The 20,055-nt window shown below is 44.2% G+C and overlaps 1 protein-coding gene and 1 long non-coding RNA gene across 9 annotated transcripts in view; one reads left to right on the top strand and one right to left on the bottom strand.

Moving 5' to 3' along the window:
- Positions 1-20,055, bottom strand: part of Cacna1e (calcium voltage-gated channel subunit alpha1 E) — a 450,477-nt gene that overhangs the window by 368,006 nt on the left and 62,416 nt on the right. For all 6 annotated transcript variants that reach the window (XM_040737130.1, XM_040737129.1, XM_040737133.1 and 3 more), the window contains exon 2: positions 1,469-1,919. In XM_040737130.1, the coding sequence (XP_040593064.1) occupies positions 1,469-1,905 (437 nt within the window). In that variant the 5' untranslated portion in view covers positions 1,906-1,919. The remainder of the gene's footprint in view (positions 1-1,468; positions 1,920-20,055) is intronic.
- Positions 14,932-19,728, top strand: LOC121136567. 3 transcript variants are annotated; one of them, XR_005873603.1, is made up of 4 exons: positions 14,932-15,122; positions 16,469-16,704; positions 19,322-19,405; positions 19,594-19,728. It is a non-coding gene; the product is annotated as an uncharacterized LOC121136567 (long non-coding RNA). The 3 variants fall into 3 exon arrangements; XR_005873604.1 differs by lacking the exon at positions 19,594-19,728 and having other exon boundaries at positions 16,469-16,548; positions 19,322-19,508; XR_005873602.1 differs by lacking the exon at positions 19,594-19,728 and having other exon boundaries at positions 19,322-19,508.

The following is a 20,055-nucleotide window of genomic DNA, read 5'->3' as shown; positions in this document are numbered from 1 at the left end:
ACTTATTATATAGCCAGGCTCACTTAGAACTTGAAGCATTTTTGCTTCAACTTCCTGATTATTGGGTATACATCATGACATTTGTGAATATGAACAAATGCCGACTGTCTTAACTACTTCTTCCTCCTGAGTTTCCAAGGCTTACTTAGGTCACTGGCTCTCGAGCCTCACACTAGTTGACTGGTCAAGACAAATCAATAGCCCATTGAGATAAGAAATAGCATGGGAATGAAAGGCACCATGCCTTCTGGGTAAAAACCCGAAGTTGTAGAGCCAGCATGGCAGGGTACAAATCCCTCATCAGTACCGAACTGCAATAACAATGCAGTTATTATCAAGTTGCCTGAGATAGGCCTTTCCCTGTGCTTATTAACTAAATATGGATGTAATTGTACCTCCCTCATAGTCTCAGTGAGGAGTAAGTACATGCAATGTGTTTCCCGCACTTAAAGACTGACAGAACTGACAAGTGAATAATGCAGTTCATTAAATGGTGGCCGCACTCAGCTCCTGCATCTCAGGAGCTCATCACATATCAGGGCTAATGAACAGATGAACGAACTAATAAATATTAATATCCCCATGAAACAGAGTATCCAGTCTACACACACACACACACACATACACACACACACACACACACACACACACACACACACACACAATCCATCTCACTTATGGAAGCCAAAAGCTGGTAAATTCAAACATGGATGCTACCATTGAAAATACCCGTTTCTAGTCACTTTGACATTTAACACTTCTGCCATCTCAGGCAGCAAGAAAGACATAAAGACCACAGGACATGCAAACATGCACAATTAACTGGCTTAAAGAGCAAAACTAAGTCCTTAAATGGGGCATAAAACTGAGGCAACTGAAAATTACTTGGAATACTACCTTCATTTAAGTCGTGAGTCCTGGAAATAGTAAAAACAAAAAACTAAATTCTTCAGTAGCATGCCTCCAAGCTAGCCTCTACCAGAACAGAAACCCTGTGTCCCACACAGAAAGAGAAGAGATGAAGCCATAGGTGTCCGCACAGCTTAGTAATTCTCTTCCCTCCTCTCTGAGGAAGAGACTTGCCCCGAATATGTTTGTCCAAGGAGGGAAACAGAAACGGCAGCTCATTCAATTCCTGAAGGGAACATGACACTAGGGTAGTTCAAGTTGCCATCCATCCTCCATGGCTTGCAGAGACAGAATCAGTTTCTTCTCCCTGGGAGCTTAAATGGGTTAACTGGGCAGTGGAAGCCCAACTTTGATTGACCTTTAATCGGCAGACCCATTGACATTCATAGTAGCCAACAAGATGGGCAGTATGATCACTGGCTGGCTGACCACAGCCACCCACCCTCATCGGGAGGGTCCTACTCCTCGGTTAGTGGATGCAGAGACAAATGCCTCTCCCGCTCCTCCCCAGCCTCTGGGTTCACCCTGTCCCCAGTGCCCACCCACTTGCCATACTCACTCCCACTCCTTTCGTCGGGCCTGTGGGGTGCTCTGCATCTTGTGTGCCTCGTGGGCCTTGATGATGTCCCGCTGCTCGATGAGGCCCCCACGCCTCCGTTTCATGACCTCTGGGCTCACAGGAAGGAAGGTGCTGGTACCTGCATCCAACATGGCGCTGCCCTCCCAGCCCGGGCCCTCGCCCTCCTGCACTGGGAAGAAGTTGTCGAAGCCAGCCATCGCAGAGCGCGGGGAGGCGGGCAGCATGCCCACCTCGTCGGAGGCATCGGCCTCGAGTAGGGCACACTGCTGTGGCCGCCATGCCTCCTCCTCGGGCAGGGCTAGGACGTGGCGACGCCGGCCAGCAGCCCCAGGCTCAGGGCTCCCTCCCACAGCAGGGCACAGGGCGGGCTCGGGCAGCCTTCGGCCTGGGCTCAGTCCTCGCATCTCGGGCACCATCACAGAACATTGCTCTGCCAGGGAAACAGTGGGCAGAGACAAAGGGTAGGGAGGAGGAGGGGGAAAGGATCATGGGCACAGGGAAATAGAGAAGAGAGAGAAATTAATGGCACCACCCTCCAAGGCTTGGGTCCAATAAACGGGGACACAAGTAAAGATGCTCAAATCAGTAGTATCGACTGTAGAGTAGTCTGAGTACCAGGCTCACTGGGTAGCAGAGTTGAACAAAGCAGACTTCACTCTTACCATGAGATTCAAAGCCAGGGCAGAAGACAAAGGTTAAGTGATTACAGTTGTTCCAGTCACTCGCCACCGGACAACCTCCCTATAAACCCACTGTAAGGTGTGGGCGTCAAATAGCGTTTAATGCCTAAGCTACTGAACACCAGGTCTAGCAACTCAGTACACTGTACAGAGCAACAGTCTTCCCACATGATTACAGAGCTGGAAGCTGTGGCTCACTGCCACTGCCCAGAAGCCCAAGAGGAACATACCACCTGGGAAAGGTGGTCAAAATTCTAAAAATGAAATACATTTTCAACTGATTGTGTGTGGCTTTCACACCATCATCCAAAAGTGGCCCTTAATACATGCACAGGTGACAAAACATTCTAGTACCTTCTATAGGGAGAAGATATTTTCTCAGGTAGATTAAAAATGGTTGGGTTAAAAGAATCTCCCTCACCCTGGTTCAGCTTTCCTAGCTCCTCTGCTGTCCAGCCACAAAGTGGGCGTGTCCTGTGTCTAGGTTCCTCCCTCTCTTCCGATTCTTGAGTCTGCCTTAAGACCCAGGGAGCAGGTAGAAATCCAGACGCTCCAATGACTCCCCCAAGCCAGATTCTCCTCTTCCATGCCAAGGAGGATATAGCCAGATTCACTCCAGGAAGAGTGCATACCATGTGCCAAGCCCAGTGTCAGGTATCACACATCCCAGCATGAGCTTGGTGTGGTCCACATAAGGACACAGGAGGAACATTGATTCTTGATAGGAAGATGTGCTATGACTGATGGAGGCCTGATGTCTGCAGGTGCTCTGAGGAGGGCCACATTATGCATCTGGGGTAGTCAAGAGAGCTGTGTGGAGGATGGGGCCCTGAAGTGATGTACTGATAGACGTCTCTGGGTAGGGGACAGGGAGGTTCATAGGTAAAAGGATGAGCATCTAGGAGGCATAGAGGAGGGCTCAAAGGTCCCAGAAGATGTGGAAAATGTTTCTTTTAAAAAGCTGAGGTCCAGATAGTCCTCTGGGTTTGAGAGGACCTCAGCATTCTACCTCAAGACACTGTTGTCTACCTTTTAGCCAAGAACTCAACTCCTGATCATTCAGTGTCCTTCCCAAGCATATGCCCAGCCACACCCCTAGTAACCGCAAGAGGTATATACTCATAACCCTTTGATGTTAGGAACTGCCGTATGCACTGTGTGCTCAGAGAAACCTTGGCATCCAGACCATTCAACTAATATGGAATGAGGCCCTACTACACACTAGAACCCCCCGGGGAAACATCCTTTTAGAATGCTACACACACCTGCTCCCTAGTTGTCTTCTATCTTCCCTAACAAGAACTACAAATCAGACTACAAACCAGAAAAGTAAAGAGTGTGAATGGTTATGAATTTTAATGTTCAACTGTATTGTTTTCTATCTGTGAGGGGTGAGGTCCTAGAGGTAGAGAGATCCACCCAGAGCCACACTCTCCCAGGACCACACTGCCCATATGTTGGAGCTGGACTGGGGATAGACTCGAATTCAAATGCTTGTGCTCTGTGAAACAGAATCCAAAAATGCCACACCCATTACCTCATCATTACATTAACATAACATTCATAGGGAAAAGTCCAGTTGACAGAACAACCTTAATGCCTATAAGAGAAAACCTATTGTGAGCTAAAAATAGAATCACACTTCACAAAAGAGCAGGCTCTGAAGCAGCTCCTTCATTTGTCTCCCTTCTCCAACATCTGGACTCATCTTTCCAGACATGATACCCAAGCCTTCTGGGAGCTGCGTTGAGCACTGGTCAGCACTACACATTTGACCACCAAGGTTGAGTGGAGTCAATGGGGCAGGGGGAGGGAAAGGATCCAGGCTGAGCTTAATGAGGAGGAGAAATGAAGGAGGAAATGTTTTTCAAACCCTGCCAACAGTTGGGTGGGTCCCTAGCAAGAGTGATTCATGCTCCTCATGTTGTCATGCTGTCTCAACTCCATTTGATGGGTTTTAAATTTATCCTTCATCCATACAATGTTTAAATGTCTCTCCCCCACCAAACACATGCATGCGCCCCTCCCCGACAGCTCCCACTGCCTCTCCAGGCTTTAGCACTTCCAGCAATCCCAAGTATTCTTGGACTCTGGCCTGCAGTCTCCTCCCCCTCTCCAAGCCCATTGTAGCCAAAGCTCCCAGGCCACTAGCTCTCTAAGGCAACAAGAAGCCAGGATCTGGCTCTGCATGTCTGTTCCCCAGCCCATCCCCATTCCCATTCTTCCTGGATTTCCCCTTCTCAGACACTTTGCCAATTTGAATCACATCTTTGCCAGAATTATAACAGCAATAATATGCACGGCAGAGCTCTGGCTTCAACAGAATCAATTTACAAATATCAAAACACAAAATTATCTCATCTTGTCTTTAAGAATTCCTGTTAAGCAACTCTTTTATTATTGATATAAATGTGCTTCAAGGGAATCTGTTGTCCCCACTGCTGCCAAGCTGGCCAATGCCCTGATCTTTCTATTGTCACACTCAGAATATCTTCCCCATCTAACAATAGAGACAGTCTGCATCTTCTAGGGAAGGGCACTTGACTCTATCCTAGTCTTAGTCCTCCCCAAGCCCAACTCCCAAATGCTGACTCTTTCCTTGAGTTTCTTGTGATGAAGAATTCTATCTTGCTTATCTGTTTATATCATTACCTAGTACTTACTTCAACAAAGATAGGTGCTTAGATGCTCATTGGAACTATTTTCCCAATATTCTGGTTACCCCTGACCCACAAGAACACAATAGGAAGTACTTGTGGGCTTCTAGTGGTTGAGTGGAACTGTGTAATTGTTCTGGTCAGTGAATTGTGAATAGATGTTTGAATGAGAAATGACCCACATAGTCCCAGGTATTTGAATATTTGGTCCCAAATTGATGGCTCTCTTTGGGAGGTTTAGGGGTGTAGCCTTGTTGAGGAAGTATGTCACTGGAGGCAGGCTTTGAGAGTTTAAAGATAACGCATCATTTCAAAGGTTCCCTCTCTGTTTGCTTGTGATTCAAGATGTAAATTCTTGTCTGACAGTGATGGTGCATGTCTTTAATCCAGCTCTCAGGAGGCAGAGGCAGGCAGATCCCAAAGGCCAACCTGGTCTATAGAGCAAAGTTCCAGGACAGCCAGGGCTACACAAAGAAATCCTGTCTTGAAAAACAAACAAACAAAAAAAGATGCAAATTCTTTACTTTTTCCTTTTTGAAAAACATGGATTTTTCCAGATAATATATTCTAGTTTCCCCTCCCCTACTCTTCCAAGTTCCTTCCCACATCATCTCCCATACAGTTTCACAAACAGGCATCTACAGAATAATACTACAATAAGATAAAACAAAAGCACACAAACTGGAATAGGATCAAACAACCAAACAAGAAAAAGAGCCAAAGGAAGAACAAGAATACATATAGACAGAGAACACATTTACACACACAAGAATCTCATAGAACATAAAACCTGAAGCTATAATACATACACAAAGGACCTATGAGGTTAAAAACAAAGAAATAAGGAAAAAAGCCCTGACTTAACCTTATTAAGACAAAGAACCTCCAACAATGCTGTTGAGTTTTCTGTTGGCCAGCTACTGCTTGACATGGGACCTACCCTTAAGAGCAGTTTGTTTTCCTAGTGAGATTCCAGTTCCAGCTGCTATCCACTCTACTGTGACGGATTCTTATCCTATGGAACCATGAGCCCAAATATACTGTTTATATCATACATTGCCTTGGTCATGGTGTTTTATCACAGCAACAGAAAAGTAACTTGCGTGAAAGTGGCCTGTATCACCTTAAAACTAGGCAGTTAAACATCAGTGCAGGCTTTCTAGAGCAGGGATTGGCAAAGCATTTGAGGGTTTGTAAATCATGCCATCTCTGACTTACTCAAACTGTGCTGTTAAAACACAAAAGCAACCTAGCACCATGTAACTAAATAATGGGCACTGCTGTGTTCTAATAAAACGGTATTCAGGGGCTAAAGAGGTGATTCTGTTGGCAAAGTGTCTGTGGGACAAGAAAGAGAACCTGACTTTGGATCCCCAGCACCTTGGTAAAAACCCAGACACAGTGTGCACAACTATAATCATAATGCCAGCAGAGAAGGCCTGGGGCTTGCTGGCCAGCCAGTGCAGACAAATTGGTGAGCTCTGAATTCAGTGAATGACCCTATCTCAAAGACAGGGTAGAGGGGATGAGTGATGGCTCAACAATTAAGGATGCTTGCTTCTCTTGCAGACAACCAGGTTCAATTCCCAGAACACAAGCCCAAAAGCTCACAACTACCCATAATTCCAGTTCCAGGGGATCTGAAGCCTTTTTCTCGTCCTTTTCTCTGTGGGAACACACACTTGTGGGAAACATACACATAACCAAAAATAAAAAACAATTCTAAAAAGAAAGGGTGGAAACCACACACACACACACACACACACACACACACACACACATTGTATTCATAAAGTTTTATGTGCATTCGCAGTGGCACTGCGTCACTGTATCTTTTGGGCTCCATCGTTGTCATTCAATCTGAGCCCATAAATGGAATAAATGGAGCGTCAGGGAACAGAATCCACTGTGGGCAGAGCATGAGAACCTAATTTGCTGTATGTAGCCCTAACCCTAGCACCCTAGTAGAAAGAGGATAGACTGCTGCTCTGAGACCCTGGCTTGAGCAGGAGCTAATGACAGCTCTGAGGCCTCCTTTTGCTCATTTAAGCCTTGTTTTTCATTGTCCTGCTCAATCTGGCTAAATGGCAGAGCTCTTTTTTTTTAAGCTATGAGGCATCTCAAGGAGGAAGAAGGGTTAGTGCAACCCATAAGCTCCGGAAAGGCTCCTCCCCTGCTAATGAGGCATGATGTGGTAGCAGCATAGGGGGCATTAGCCTCCCTACCCCATCCCCCACCTAAGAATCCCGTACCACAAAGACTTAATGATTACAGTCCTGCTTGGCCTGACATCCCTCCTGAAGAAATGTCAAAATCTTCATCTACAGAACAGCATATCCTTTGTACCATTTCCCTTTTATATCCACCCTAAAGGTTTAATCAGTACCGATGCATCTATGATTGCCTTAGAAGTAATGGTCCATGCATTCCCTTGACTTGTTGGTGTCTCTCAGGCAGGTTAGCCCACCATGCTGAAGATATTCATCCATCTCCCCTTAGGCTCCGACCCACTACCACTGGCTTTCTGATTCCTCCAGAGCATGTGTGTCCTTCAACTACTTTGTGAGAAGTTGTCTTCATGTCCCAAAAGTCTTGAGTTCAGCCATGAGGAACACATCTCCATTGTATACTGAACCACTGGGAAGCAGTAGACAGAAGTCAGACTGATGGTCACTACAAGGTGCACAGTGAGGTCACAGGCATCCACAAGATGTCTCTAAGCAATCCCTGCTCAGTACTCTAGGTCTCTTCTGAGCAGGAAGAGGACAAAATGGTCTCAATTCTCAGCTATTAGAAATTGGGACTCACAGGCATGTTCCTTGGCCTGCCTGAATCTCTGGAGGACTGGAAGGAGTCCATGACCTGGTGTCCAAAGGTATGATATGACACAGTAAGATAACCAACTGAGAGCCATTCTAAAATGATACTCCCTCTGGAAGGAGGGAGGGAGGGAGGGAGGAAATGACTCAAAAAGTCCTCAAAAACCTGGCCAGAATAGGGCTTTTCTGGTGCATAAACACTATTTCATCTTAGTATTTTTCTTATCTGTGCCTGCTTGCCACCTAACTACAAAAGGAAAAGCAAAATACAGGCATTCTTTTTGTTTGCTCTACCTGAGGGGTTGTTGGCCATCTATGGCACTGGGTTTGAAGTTCAGGCACTTGGGACCTTTCTCCAGGAATGCTCATGCAGTGTCTCTTGTATGAGCTGAGGAATCTGCATTTTCTTTGTGTTTGTTTTTAAAGTGTATGCTGTATGAGTATGTTCATGTGTGTGAGGGTGTGATATGTAAGAGTATGTTCATTTGTATGTGTGTGTGATATATAAGAATATGTTCATGTGTGAGAGTGTGTGTAATATGTTATGTCCATTTGTGTGAATGTGTGTATATTCATGTATATGAGTATATGTGTTAGTGTGTGTGATATGTATATTTGTGTGTGAGAGAGTAGTGCATGTGTGTGTGTATGAGCATGCCCATGAGTGTTCATGTGTGTGTATGTTCATGTTGTGTGTTGTGTAACTGTGTGTGTGATATGTATGAGTATGTTCATATATGTGTGTGTGCAAGTGAGTGTGTGTGAGTGTGGACAGACACCATAGCACCTGTGGACATCAGAGAATAGACTTGCTTTTCTATGTCTTCCACCTTGTTCAAAATGAATTTCTTTATTGTTCACTGCTACATATGCCAGACTAGCCAGCCCACAAGCTTCTTGTTATTTTCCCGTCTCCACCTCCCCTCTCATGATGAGAGTGATAGGATTGTAAGCTATACTACCCAGCCTTATTTAGATTCTGGGGGTCCAAACTCAAGCTGCCACAGTTGTACAGCAAGCCCTGTTTTCAATAGTCATTTCTCTGAAAATCGTAGCTTTATACTGTATTGTATTAAAGCCTCATGACACCCTGAGAGGTTGAGCTAAGTTGCTAAGTGGTGTTCCCCTGAATGAACTGGAACATTAAAATTCCAAAAGAGACACTGTGGCACTGAACCATTCCCAGTTTGTCCTGTGAAATGAACCTACGGAAACATACCCAGGACGAGTTCTTGACCCACCCCCAACTCCCTGCAAAGCTTCATCCTCCCCTGGACTAGAATCAGTTTTTTTCCAATACACACTCCCCTCCATATGTCCATGTTGTTATGGTGACTGTTCAAGGATGGGCTAATGTCCAACAGCAATTTGACAGGCTGGTGCATTTTGAATATAAACCAACATCCAAGCAAAACACTCTGCTTCAAATCTGGAGTGTTCAGTAAGTCTGCCCGAGTCTCCATGGAGGAGTGGAAGGAGTCCACCGTCTGCGGTCCAAAGCTCTGGCCTGGGCTGCAGTCCTGCACTTGCCAGTCAAGCAACCTTTGGCAACCCACTTCTCTAAGTCCATTTCTCACCTGCTTTAAGATCATGCTGCAACCTGCACTACAGTGAGAGACCCTATCTTAAAAAGTGAAAAACTTCCTGAAGAATGACATTTGAGGTTGGGCTCTGACCTCCACAAATAGACAAATGTCGTACCTCCACAGAGGAATGTATATGCGTACATACATACATGAGAATGAAGCTAGCATGTGGAGGAGAGGAGGACAAAAGGCTACGTGGCAGGGAATGGCAAGAGAGCACCACAATCATTCACTCTGGAAGCCACCCCACTGTAGACCACCAGCAACATAAGTCAGTACAGCTTGCAGCCCAAAGCCGATTTAAGATAGGTTTCCCATTACTTTCACCCCAAAACATATTAACTGAAGAAGCTCCCACATCCAGCCTTTCAAATCTAAGCTTTTAAATGCTCCATGGCCTGCGGAACCATTTAATTATTTTGGTCACACCAGGAAGCAAATCCTCTAACACTAATCTGTTTCTCAGCCATGGTTAATTACTACACATAAACACTGGGGCTTCCTTCTTACATTAAATCATTGAAGTTGGAATTCTAGCTCCAACAATCCTTGGAACAATAGGCAACTAACTCATCTGACATTGGATCAAGTTCAATTGGGCAATCTGGAAGTTTTGGGAGGGTAAGTGAGCACTACAATTGGTTTCTATAGAAAAGGACTTTCTGTCAAGCAGAGACATCCCCATCGCCATCAACACCATCACCACCATCACCATCTCTAAAAAGTACCTAATATTTATTGAGTCTTTGCCTTATGCTGCCAACTATATTTTTAGGAGCCTTGCACAGTAAATCTTTTGCATTTTCATTTAATTATTGAAAAAATTCTTGTGAGACAACTATTATTATTAACTCAGCTTTACAAATGAGCAAACTGAGTCTTTAAAAGGGGGAAGCAATTTCCCAAAATCCAAGTAGTCAAAGCTGTCAATCCATATCCGGCTGACTCTAAATGCCCTGCTGTTATCCATCACGCCATGCCGGGCGTGCTGGTAATGAGAGCTTTCTTTTAGTTTTAGAACACTTACGCAGGACCAGAAAGCCTTGCTCCTAATCACACCTGATGAAGTAAGTGCTTTTATTACACATACTTAACAAACAGGACAACGGGGCATTGCAGCTCAGCCACTGTCACATTCCTCATAAAATTACATGCAGAATTCAAGATTTTATTCCTCACTTGGTGTTCCTTGGAAAGATGAACTTTGAAAGAGGATGGGAATGAAAATGGTCCTATGTCTTGGCTAGAAGGCCAGTATGTGTACATGTGTGTAGCAGATAACTTCGTGTGTGCTATGACTTGGTTCTACCTACCCCTCTGCAGGCCTGGCTTTACATGACCATGTAGGCACACACAGAAGTACTGTGATGAATAGGGGTACTTTTTATCAAAGCTTGGTACAATGGGGATGAAGAACTCTGTTGGCTTGACATGGGAGTTCTAGGCTTCCCCAGGCAATACTGTATAGGATGATCACAAAAGAAGCTCTGGGATTACCCACTCATGTGTGGGAAAAGGGGGAGCAGGTTGTCCCATGCCATCCTGTCAACAGATGACAGGTTACAGTTCTGCTCTGGGATGAAACCAGGAGTAAATGGACAGAACAAATCTGGGTACCCTCTCATCTCCTTTCCTGGCCCCTGGGCTCACCATCTACCTTTGTCTCCAGCTGCCAGGGTCTTTCACCACCCTCTAACTATTGATAAATTCCTCACTGTCTTCATCATGTTCTTATACAGAAGTATCCCATAATTATGACAACTCTTTCTATCAAATTAAGATAAGTGGCCTGTGGAAAAAACTGCTTTCTGATTCACAAGTTTAAATATAAGAAATGCCCTGTTTAATTTTTAAAAATGAATATATATCGAGTTACGTTTACATTGTTTTTGGCAGGGGCGGGAGAGATGGCTGCTCTTCCAGAGGTCCTGAATTCAATTCCCAGCAATGGCATGGTGGCTCATAAACACCTATAATGAGATCCAATGCCCTCTTTTGGTGTGCAGGCAGAACACTGTATACAAAAACAAATAAAATAAATAAATCTTTAAAAAATTACGCTTGGCTAGAAATATACAGCCAAGCCAGGTGTGATGAAAATTTCCTACAATCCCAGGACTTGAGCAGTAGAGGCAGGTAGAGTAGGAATTCAAGGCCACCCTTGGCTATATATTGAGTTTGAAACTAGCCTGGGCTATGTGAGAATATGTCTCAAAAATACTCAAATAAATAAAACAAAGGCAGGAAATGGGACACATGAAGGGACAAAGGAAATATATAATCAAGTGAAGTTCATCAAACTTCCACCTATTTGCTCAAACTAAACTTCAGTCTCTAAGGCCAGGTTCCTCATTAAATGTGACATGAAAATTACTTAAGTAAATTGGCACCCTTGTCCAGGGCCTCTTGACAGCCAGGCAGTGTGATTCTTAGAGGTGAGACATGAAGGGGCTCTGCCTGCCAGTGTAAGAAAGACCTGTTATAGAGCCAAAGAATGACTGCTTCCTCCTGCCACATGCCTTTTGAGCAATTTAGCTTGCTTTTTCCTATGGAAAAATCACTGGGGTATCTACAATCTATAGAATTATAGATAGCATGGACACTCTATGGTGAGAAACCCTCACTTATAGTATAAATTATAAACTACCCCCTTTTGAGTCAAGCTCCATTCAGGCTTTACAAACCTCAATAGCTAATCTTCTCAATAATCCATCAGCTTTTTTTCTAAGTGAATGGAAACATTCACTCATCCAGCCATTTACTTATTTGATACGTTTATAATGAGTATTGTGCTAGCACCAGGGCTAAGAACAAAACAGTTAATGGAGTCTGGCATGACAATACTATTAGTCCTTAGATGAGAAAAAATAATAAGGTGTGCACAGGGCCTTGAGGAGTTGAGGGGACTGCCTGGAGGATATGACAATACAGCTGAGAACTCCATGTTATGTACAAGTCAGCAAGGCAGACCGGCTGGGAGTTGGAATGGATTGGAATTTAAACAATGCATGCAGGATAGGCTTCAGAGAGAAGATGGTATTGGTGGATATTTGGAGGGGTGAAGAAGTAATTTAGGTACTCAGGAAGACAGAAAGGCTATGTGATGTCTCACTGGAGAGAAAGGACAGGTCTAGAGTCATCCTGAACAGGTAAAACACTAGTGTGGCCAGCATAGAAGAAGCAGAAGAAGAACCACGTACAGGAAGATCGTGGAAGGTCTATCCCTGCTGCTCTGAGTGAGGCTGTCAGAAAGTTTTATCAGTTGTAACACTGTTCTACTTGGCGGTGGCTGCTGAAGACAGAGTCTATGAGAAGTGAAGAAGGGGCAGAAAATATCTTCATTTTCTTTTCTGCAGCAGTGATAAAATACCCTGACAAAAAGCAACGCCTTTAATCCCAGCACTCAGGAGGCAGAGGCAGGCGGATCTCTGTGAGTTCAAGGCTGGGCTGGACCGACAGCCTCCAAAACAATACAGAGAAACCCGGTCTCGTAAAAACCAAAAAAAAAAAAAAAAGCAACTTAAAGGAAAAAGGATCTTCTGGGTTCATAGTTGCAGGTTACAGTCCATGATGTCGGAAGCAGGAGTTGGAAGGAGCTAGTCACATTACATTCATAGTCAGAAGAAAAATTACAAATGCATGCATGCTACTATTCACAACTGGCTGTCTCCTTTTTATCCAGGCCCAGGAGCCTAAGAAATGGTGCTGCCCACCATGGATCTGTCTTTCCACACCGATTACCATGACTAAGATAATATCTCACAGCCATTGTCAGAGACCCTTCTTCCAGGTTATTCTAGATTGTGTCAAGTTGGCATGAAAATCAAAGCAGCACAGAGAATAGTTGACAACTTTCAGACATGCAGCAAAGTGTGTCTGCTCACTCTCTACAGCTATGGGCAGGAACAGTCTTGCAAATGGACCCGATCCATGGGAGCCCAGCATGCCCCAAGGGAAACATGGAGGTCCATCACATACACCTCGTCCCAAAGAAGCATGGCTATCTTTCCAGCTGTTCTGAAGGGACTATGAAACCCAAGAAAGGAGTTTGGACTGACACACCAGGAAAGCAGAGGCATGAAATGCCGGATAGATGCTTCAACAGTTGATGCCACAGTGCTCACATATAGGGGATGGAGGCACCTCCCTAGCGGCCACAGCCAGTCTGCAGACCTTCCCAAAGGCTCAGAAGGCCAGACGCCCAAACCCAGAAAGAAATCCAGAAAAAAAAGAATAGGAGGTATAATGGTAGTCGATGTGTGCCTTGTCAAGGGAATGCTAAATTGGGGCCTAACTAGATCTCTGGATAAAACTAAGGGAAAAAAAAACAAGCATAAATTTGAAATGATAAGCTGCTTTCCACTAACGTGGTTTGGGACTCAGAAATCGAATAATGTTCTGGAAATAATGAGAGCTAGATTTTTATAACCCTCCATTGTGAGTGTTCAAATCTTCACAAGAATGTACCACTGAAAGGAATGCTGAGATGTAGCCTAGGACTAAAGCAAATTAAACTCCACGTTCTTTGTGAATCATCTATACTATATGCACGCTGGAACAGTGAGGACCGAAAATCACAAATGAAAGCTGCTAATGCCCCCAAACCACATTTCATAGGACCTCTCCTCCAGTTCTGCGCTGTTAATGTGAGTCACCACAGCTTGGCTAACCTGGGCTCTGTGCTAAGCAGTGGTACTTATGAAGTCATGATTCAGTGTAGTTGATTTTTGTAGTAAAGTCCTCACCCATGAAAATCATCTATAGCATACCGCCATGTGGGAAATGCCCAATGGGCCACATCTTAAGAAAGGTCTGCATGATATTTGTCAGTGTTGCTATGGTTTCAGTGTGTCTCCCCTATTTTCATGTGTTAGAACCTTAGTTCCTCAGATCTGCAGGGTTAGGGGGTGGAGCTCCGTGCAAAGTGTTTGGGTCAGAGGTGGATTGGATTAGTACCCTTCTGTGCGAGCCAGTGAGCTGTCTTAGAGCTAGACCCTATGGTAAGACAGGGTTTGTTGCTAAGTGAGGCAGTTCCTTGTGTTTTGTTTCTTTCTCATGCACCTTTTGCCCTTCTGCTTTCTACCATGGGGTGGCACAGCATGAATTTGTCACCAGGAGCCAAGTAGATGTTATGGCCCTAGGCTTCCCAAACGTTCCATGCTGTTAATCTATTTAAATGGATAAATCATCCTAACTCAGGTATTCTGTTCTAGCACAAAACAGACTAAGGCAAGAGCTGGAGCTGAGTGTGAAGTGAGGACATTGATCTCCCCAGCTATCATAGAAGTCCTTGCCTGCCTCAGCTCTGCAGCATGCCCTACACACTCATCCAGTCTGTGTTTGAACAGCTCTGTTGACAGAGTCCCACTGCCCAAAAGTGTTAGTCCTGGTTTGGATGGTCCTAGTACTGTGCTGGATGCTGGTTCTTATTCTGGACTGAAAAGGACGTGTGTCAACACAGAAATCAATGGACTGTGAGGGAAGACAATCCATTCACCTCTGGCCACCACTGCAAAACTAGAAAGAGAGAATGCAATCAGCAGTAGAAACAATGAAGAGAAACCAAAAAATCCATACATCTCCTGTCTCCTGTCAGAATAGCTCTCCCCAGAAATAACTCTGTGTTTTCTAATTGACTCATGGGACCTTTGGGGGGGGGGTTTATGGGTCCTCCTTCTACTTTTTTTTTCATTTAAAAAGTAACTTTGTGCTTTCTTCACAGTGAAAAGCTAATTGCAACTTTCCGGCAAGCCATCACTGACTGACTCTGGTTATTTTGGGAAGAAGAACTCCCACAACTTTAAGGAAGGGTGGAAAGGTCACAATCCTGAAAGGAATCCTCAGAAACTTGGAGGACAGACAAGAGGGAGTTCTGTCTGAAGCTGGCTCAGGTAACCTCTGGCCCTTTGATAGGAATGAAAAGGGGTCTAATGATGCCAGAGAGGGGCTCAGTTGGCTTGCAGTGAAAGTCTGGGAAACCCCTGCAGGGTTAGATCCAGCCCCGTGCGTAGATATCTTCCCTGAGCACAAGACAGAACAGAGAGTTGTCACAGTGAAAGGTGATCCAGGTTGGGCAAGACAGAGTAGTGTTGGAGTTCTATGGGAACCCAGCTCTCCCTCAGCAAGGACCAAAGGGCAGCATCCCACACACAAGCCTCTGCAGCTGCCAGAAGACCTCCCCTACAGAGTTCATCCCAGGTGTCAACCACACCCTCTCCTCCTTCTTTCCACTTCCTCTCAGCCCGGCTCTGCATTGACCAGCCTGTTATCCTTAGATAATTTAACTAGACCATATGTTTTCTCATCAATAATAGGGAACAACCATCTTTTTTCCTCAGTAATTCATGTACTTTTCATTTATTTATAAAAAATGTTTTACTTCCAATAATTTAATATGAAGAATTAGCTTAGATGAAGTATGAGAAGTCACTTCCTAAGATACAAAGATCACAAGGGAAATATCTATCAATATAATTTAATTTAAAAATGTATACCCCTTCTGAGTTTCTAGGGAACACTGTGGAAACAAAAAGCTTGACCCTTGAATTCACTGACTTTCTGTATGGGAAGGGAAAGTAAACTGTTGCCCCATTTCAACCCCCAAAGCATGGGGCAGTTTCATTGTACAACAGGGGCTGTTAGGAATCTGCCTGCTGTGGGATTCTATCAGCCTGTAGAACCCCCAATCCTAGAAGCCTGGAGTTGAAGCAACAACGAGTAAGTCCCAGAGTGAAGACAAGGCAGGCTTTCTTGAGGTAGGCACCAGCCTCAGAAGGTGGCATTAACACATTAATGTCAAGTTGGCTATTTTCTTCCTGTTTCATGAGCATCAGTCTGTAAGGAAGGAGAAAAAGAGTAGCTACAAGCTTTGGTTTGGTTGCTAGGAGAGCATCCATGATTACTTTATGTTCCCAACAAATTGGGCAAGGAGAGTGTTTGGGACAGTGGAGAAAGTAATAGCCCATCTCAGCATGTCCAATGGAGGTTTTAGGGCAGAGGATCCCAGTAGAAAGCAGAAGGATGAGTGAATGAGAGAAGGCAGAAAGCAAACACTTGGAGCTCAGATCAAAGCATAACCAATGAAGCATACTATACCAGGCTTGGTCTGTATAACCAAGAGCATTCTGAAATGATGGTGCACTCAAATTCGGCTTCTAAAATAGTCACCTCCATCTTGAGAGTCTCCATTCATTCTCATACATTTTCCTTCCCTTTCTCTCCCACCTCCCTTGCTCAGAGAGAAGCCAGATGCCACATCACAAAACCCTTCAGAAAGTCTACATAGCAGAGAACTGAGGCCTACTGAGAATCGCAAGAGTAAGCTTCTGATAGGATTCTCCAACACTACCAGAGTCTCCAGAGACCCAAAGCCTCAGCTCACAGCCTAGCTACAGTATTGCAAGAGACCTGGAGTCACCACTGCCCACTTACTAGCTACTCCAAGATGCTCTCCTCTCAGAAGTCGTGTGTTAAGTGTGTGTTCCTTTGAGCCACCATGATTTGAAATAACTTGCTATGCAATGCTAGATAACTAAAACACTTGAAATTTCCTATTATTTGACCCAGCTGGTCACCTTTCCACCACTGAACATCTTTTTCATTGGCTTCCACAATACCATGCTCAGTGTTCTGTCTATCTTTGCTGGCTCTTCTACTTCTGCCTAATTCCTTACATTGGAGACCCTGACACTTGGCTTTTGGTCTTTTCTCTTGTCTGGCTATGCTCATTCCTGGTGATGTCATCTCATCTTGTCTATATGTTGTCAACTCCAAATTTCTTTATCTTGGTCCAGATCTTTCTCCCAAACCTCTGAGTCATATAACCAACTGTTCACATGATTTGTTCACTTGGATATCAAACACAAAACTCAAATTCAATATGTTCAAGCAAGAACTCCTAAGTCATCCCACCCAGACCTGTGTCATATTCTGTGTCTAAATCAATCAAGCTGAAGTGATGGCAGCTCCATCCTCCTGTCTATGCAAGACAAGATTCTCCTCACCTTCCTCTTGGACTTCACATCCAATCAGCAGTGAGTCCTACTTAATCTACCTGCAAGAATATAAAAGAGCCAGCCCCATCCTCAGAGCCTTGGAGATGGCACAAAGGGCCACCAACAATAATAATGGCATGTTAACTCTTACAACACGGAGACTCTTTAATACTTTGCATAAATCTATCTTGAATAATCCACTTGACAACACTGTAAAAAAAAGTCCTATAACCCCATTTGCACAAATGACATAAACTCTGGAAAAGAAAGGTTTAGTAATTTTCCTATGGCCCCATGGCAGGTAAATAGTATTAAAGGCAGGATGAACTCAGGCAGCCCTCTCCAAAAGACTGTGCTAAGTGACAAGCACACTTCAGATGAAAACCCTGAAGCATGTAAACAACACCTGCAACTCTGTAAGCTTCAGCATTCCACAAAGAAAATCCATTCATGCTTGCTGGCACTGTCTGGATTGGTAAACAGACCAACATTATAACCCTCAACACAGATTTAAACCCTCACATTTAAATCATCATTTCACAGACTTCATTTTTACACCCTGAGAAACCAGCTCCACACTTTCCACTACATTAGTTACTTATTATTCATTGCTAAACGTAACATTCGAAGTCACCAGCCTTGCAAAAACTTCTCTTGCTGAGCCTTCTCAGCCTGACCCTCCATCCCCAGCCTCTATCACCTTCTTCCCCTTTTTTTCAGTTTCTGTTAATTAAGGGCAGCCTCTTTCTCCAGGATCTCACATTTGCTTCTGCTATCTGTGCTGTTGTCTTATTTCTAATGCACTCTTTTAAAGGCTTTCTTGGTAGCTGAATACACTTGTTTCTACCCGCCTGCTACTTCCTTTTTCTTCTTCTTGATTTTAGTTACTGAGAGCATGATCATCAAGATTGCATAAAGTTCTATTTAATAAGAACCTTAAATAAGTTCAACATTATTTGTTCTTGAGCATAGTAATGGCATCGCTGAGAAATCCAAAGACTTAAGGACATCCTGGTTCAGAGGGGACTGAAAGTTCTGAAGAGATAAACTGTCCATCTTGAGCAAAGTGATGCTCTAACCAAGTATTCAGTCAATTCTAATTAAACCTTTAGAAATTCTGAGAAGATGATAAAGATCCCTGTAGTTTGGATGAAATGAATTATGTTTCGTGGAAAAGATGGTCTGGGTTGTTCTGGAGGAATGGATAGATCATAGGTGATAGAAGCTATGTTTGCAAAGGCATGGGAGCTAAAGTGTTAGTAAAACGTCAAGAAGAGCACTCCAGTTGAAGACACGTGGGAAAAAAGATTGGGTGAGATTGATGTGGACATGGTTTGGGGTATTCCCCCAAGGATTCAAGTGCAGAATTTTGGTTCCCAGAATGGCTATGCTTGGGCGGGACCTAAAGAGTGTAAGGTAATGATGTCATTGGGAACACTGCCTTGGGAAGGAATTAATGTAATTCTTGCAGAACCCTGGTTAGTTCTTTATAGAGGACTATTACAAACTAGCAGGACTGATGTTCCCCACTCTCTGGTGCTTCCCGGATTGTCATGTGAACTCTCCCTTTAGCCGATGCTCTCTCCTTTATACAATCTGCCATGATGTGACATGGCTGAGTTAATGTGGACATGTCTAATTTTGATCATTTGGGTTCCAAATCTGTGAGCTAGATGTACCTCTTTTTGTTTATATACAAACCCAGTGTCTGGCATTTATTATGACAACAGAAAATAAGGCTAGTATAGAACCTGAAAGCTTTTGATAACAGAGCAGAGAGACACTGGGGTTATATTCTAGATGCACCACACTGCTTGTGCATCTGTGACAATCTGCCATTGAACATACTTAAGAAGAATGTTCTGTGCTTATATTTCCAGATTTAATAGGGCCCTAGAAAGGCTTCCTTCATCCACTCAGTCCCTTACCCAACAGAGAAGTCTGTCCCTCCAGTGAGGCTGTGTATGGAGACAGAGAAAGTGGGAGAGAGGAAATGAGGAAGGAAGAGGGGTGAGGGAGGATGGTTGGTTTAGAAATGCTGACCTTGGGCTGTGGTACCGTTGATAGACAAATTTAACAACCTCTGTTCTTTTCAGGAGCCAAGCCTGGCCTGCGTGAAGAGTTCAGTCAGTACCTGAGGATGTACCATAAGCCAGTAGTTGGCTTCACTCCAACTCTCTGTAAGTTCTATCTTCAACCTTTAGCATCTCTTAGATACCTCTGACATCCGACTCCCAGGAAGGTTTGGCCACTGGAGACTGTAGCATGAAGCTGAAATATAGAATGGAGTAAGAAGCCAGAGTACTTTTCACTTTCCCTCTTGGCTATGGTCAGCATTGTACAGCAACAATCTCCTTTGTTATTGTAGCTTCCGTCCCACAGACCCTCTCTGAAGTTCTAGACACCACCACAAGGTAAGACTCTCCTGGTCAAGTAGCTTCTGGGTTCTGGCTCCCAGCTTCACCCAGTGTAGAGACAGTGCTGGCTGCCTGTTCTGGGCAGATTCCTGTATCTTCTATCAACATTAGGCAATCAAAGTATTACATTAGCAGTCCTTGCTTGAAATACCTAAAACCTCATTGATTGGACCTTGACTAATACAGAAAAAGTTTGTTTTACAAGATGACTCTGAAGGCTGGAGAGATGACTCAGCATTTAAGAGCACGTATTGCTCTTGCAGAGAACCCAGGTTTGATTCCTAGCACACACATAGCAGCTCACAAACATTTGTAACTCCAGTTCCAGAGGATATGACCTCCACTACACAAATGTGGTTCACAGACATGCATGCAAGCAAACACCCATCCACATGCATAGAACAGCTATTTTA

The sequence above is a fragment of the Mesocricetus auratus genome, unplaced genomic scaffold (assembly GCF_017639785.1).
Source record: "Mesocricetus auratus isolate SY011 unplaced genomic scaffold, BCM_Maur_2.0 Super-Scaffold_100676, whole genome shotgun sequence".
Taxonomy (NCBI): domain Eukaryota; kingdom Metazoa; phylum Chordata; class Mammalia; order Rodentia; family Cricetidae; genus Mesocricetus; species Mesocricetus auratus.
The sequence above is the reverse complement of the archived record's forward strand: the minus strand, read 5'-3'. Positions and strand labels throughout refer to the sequence as shown.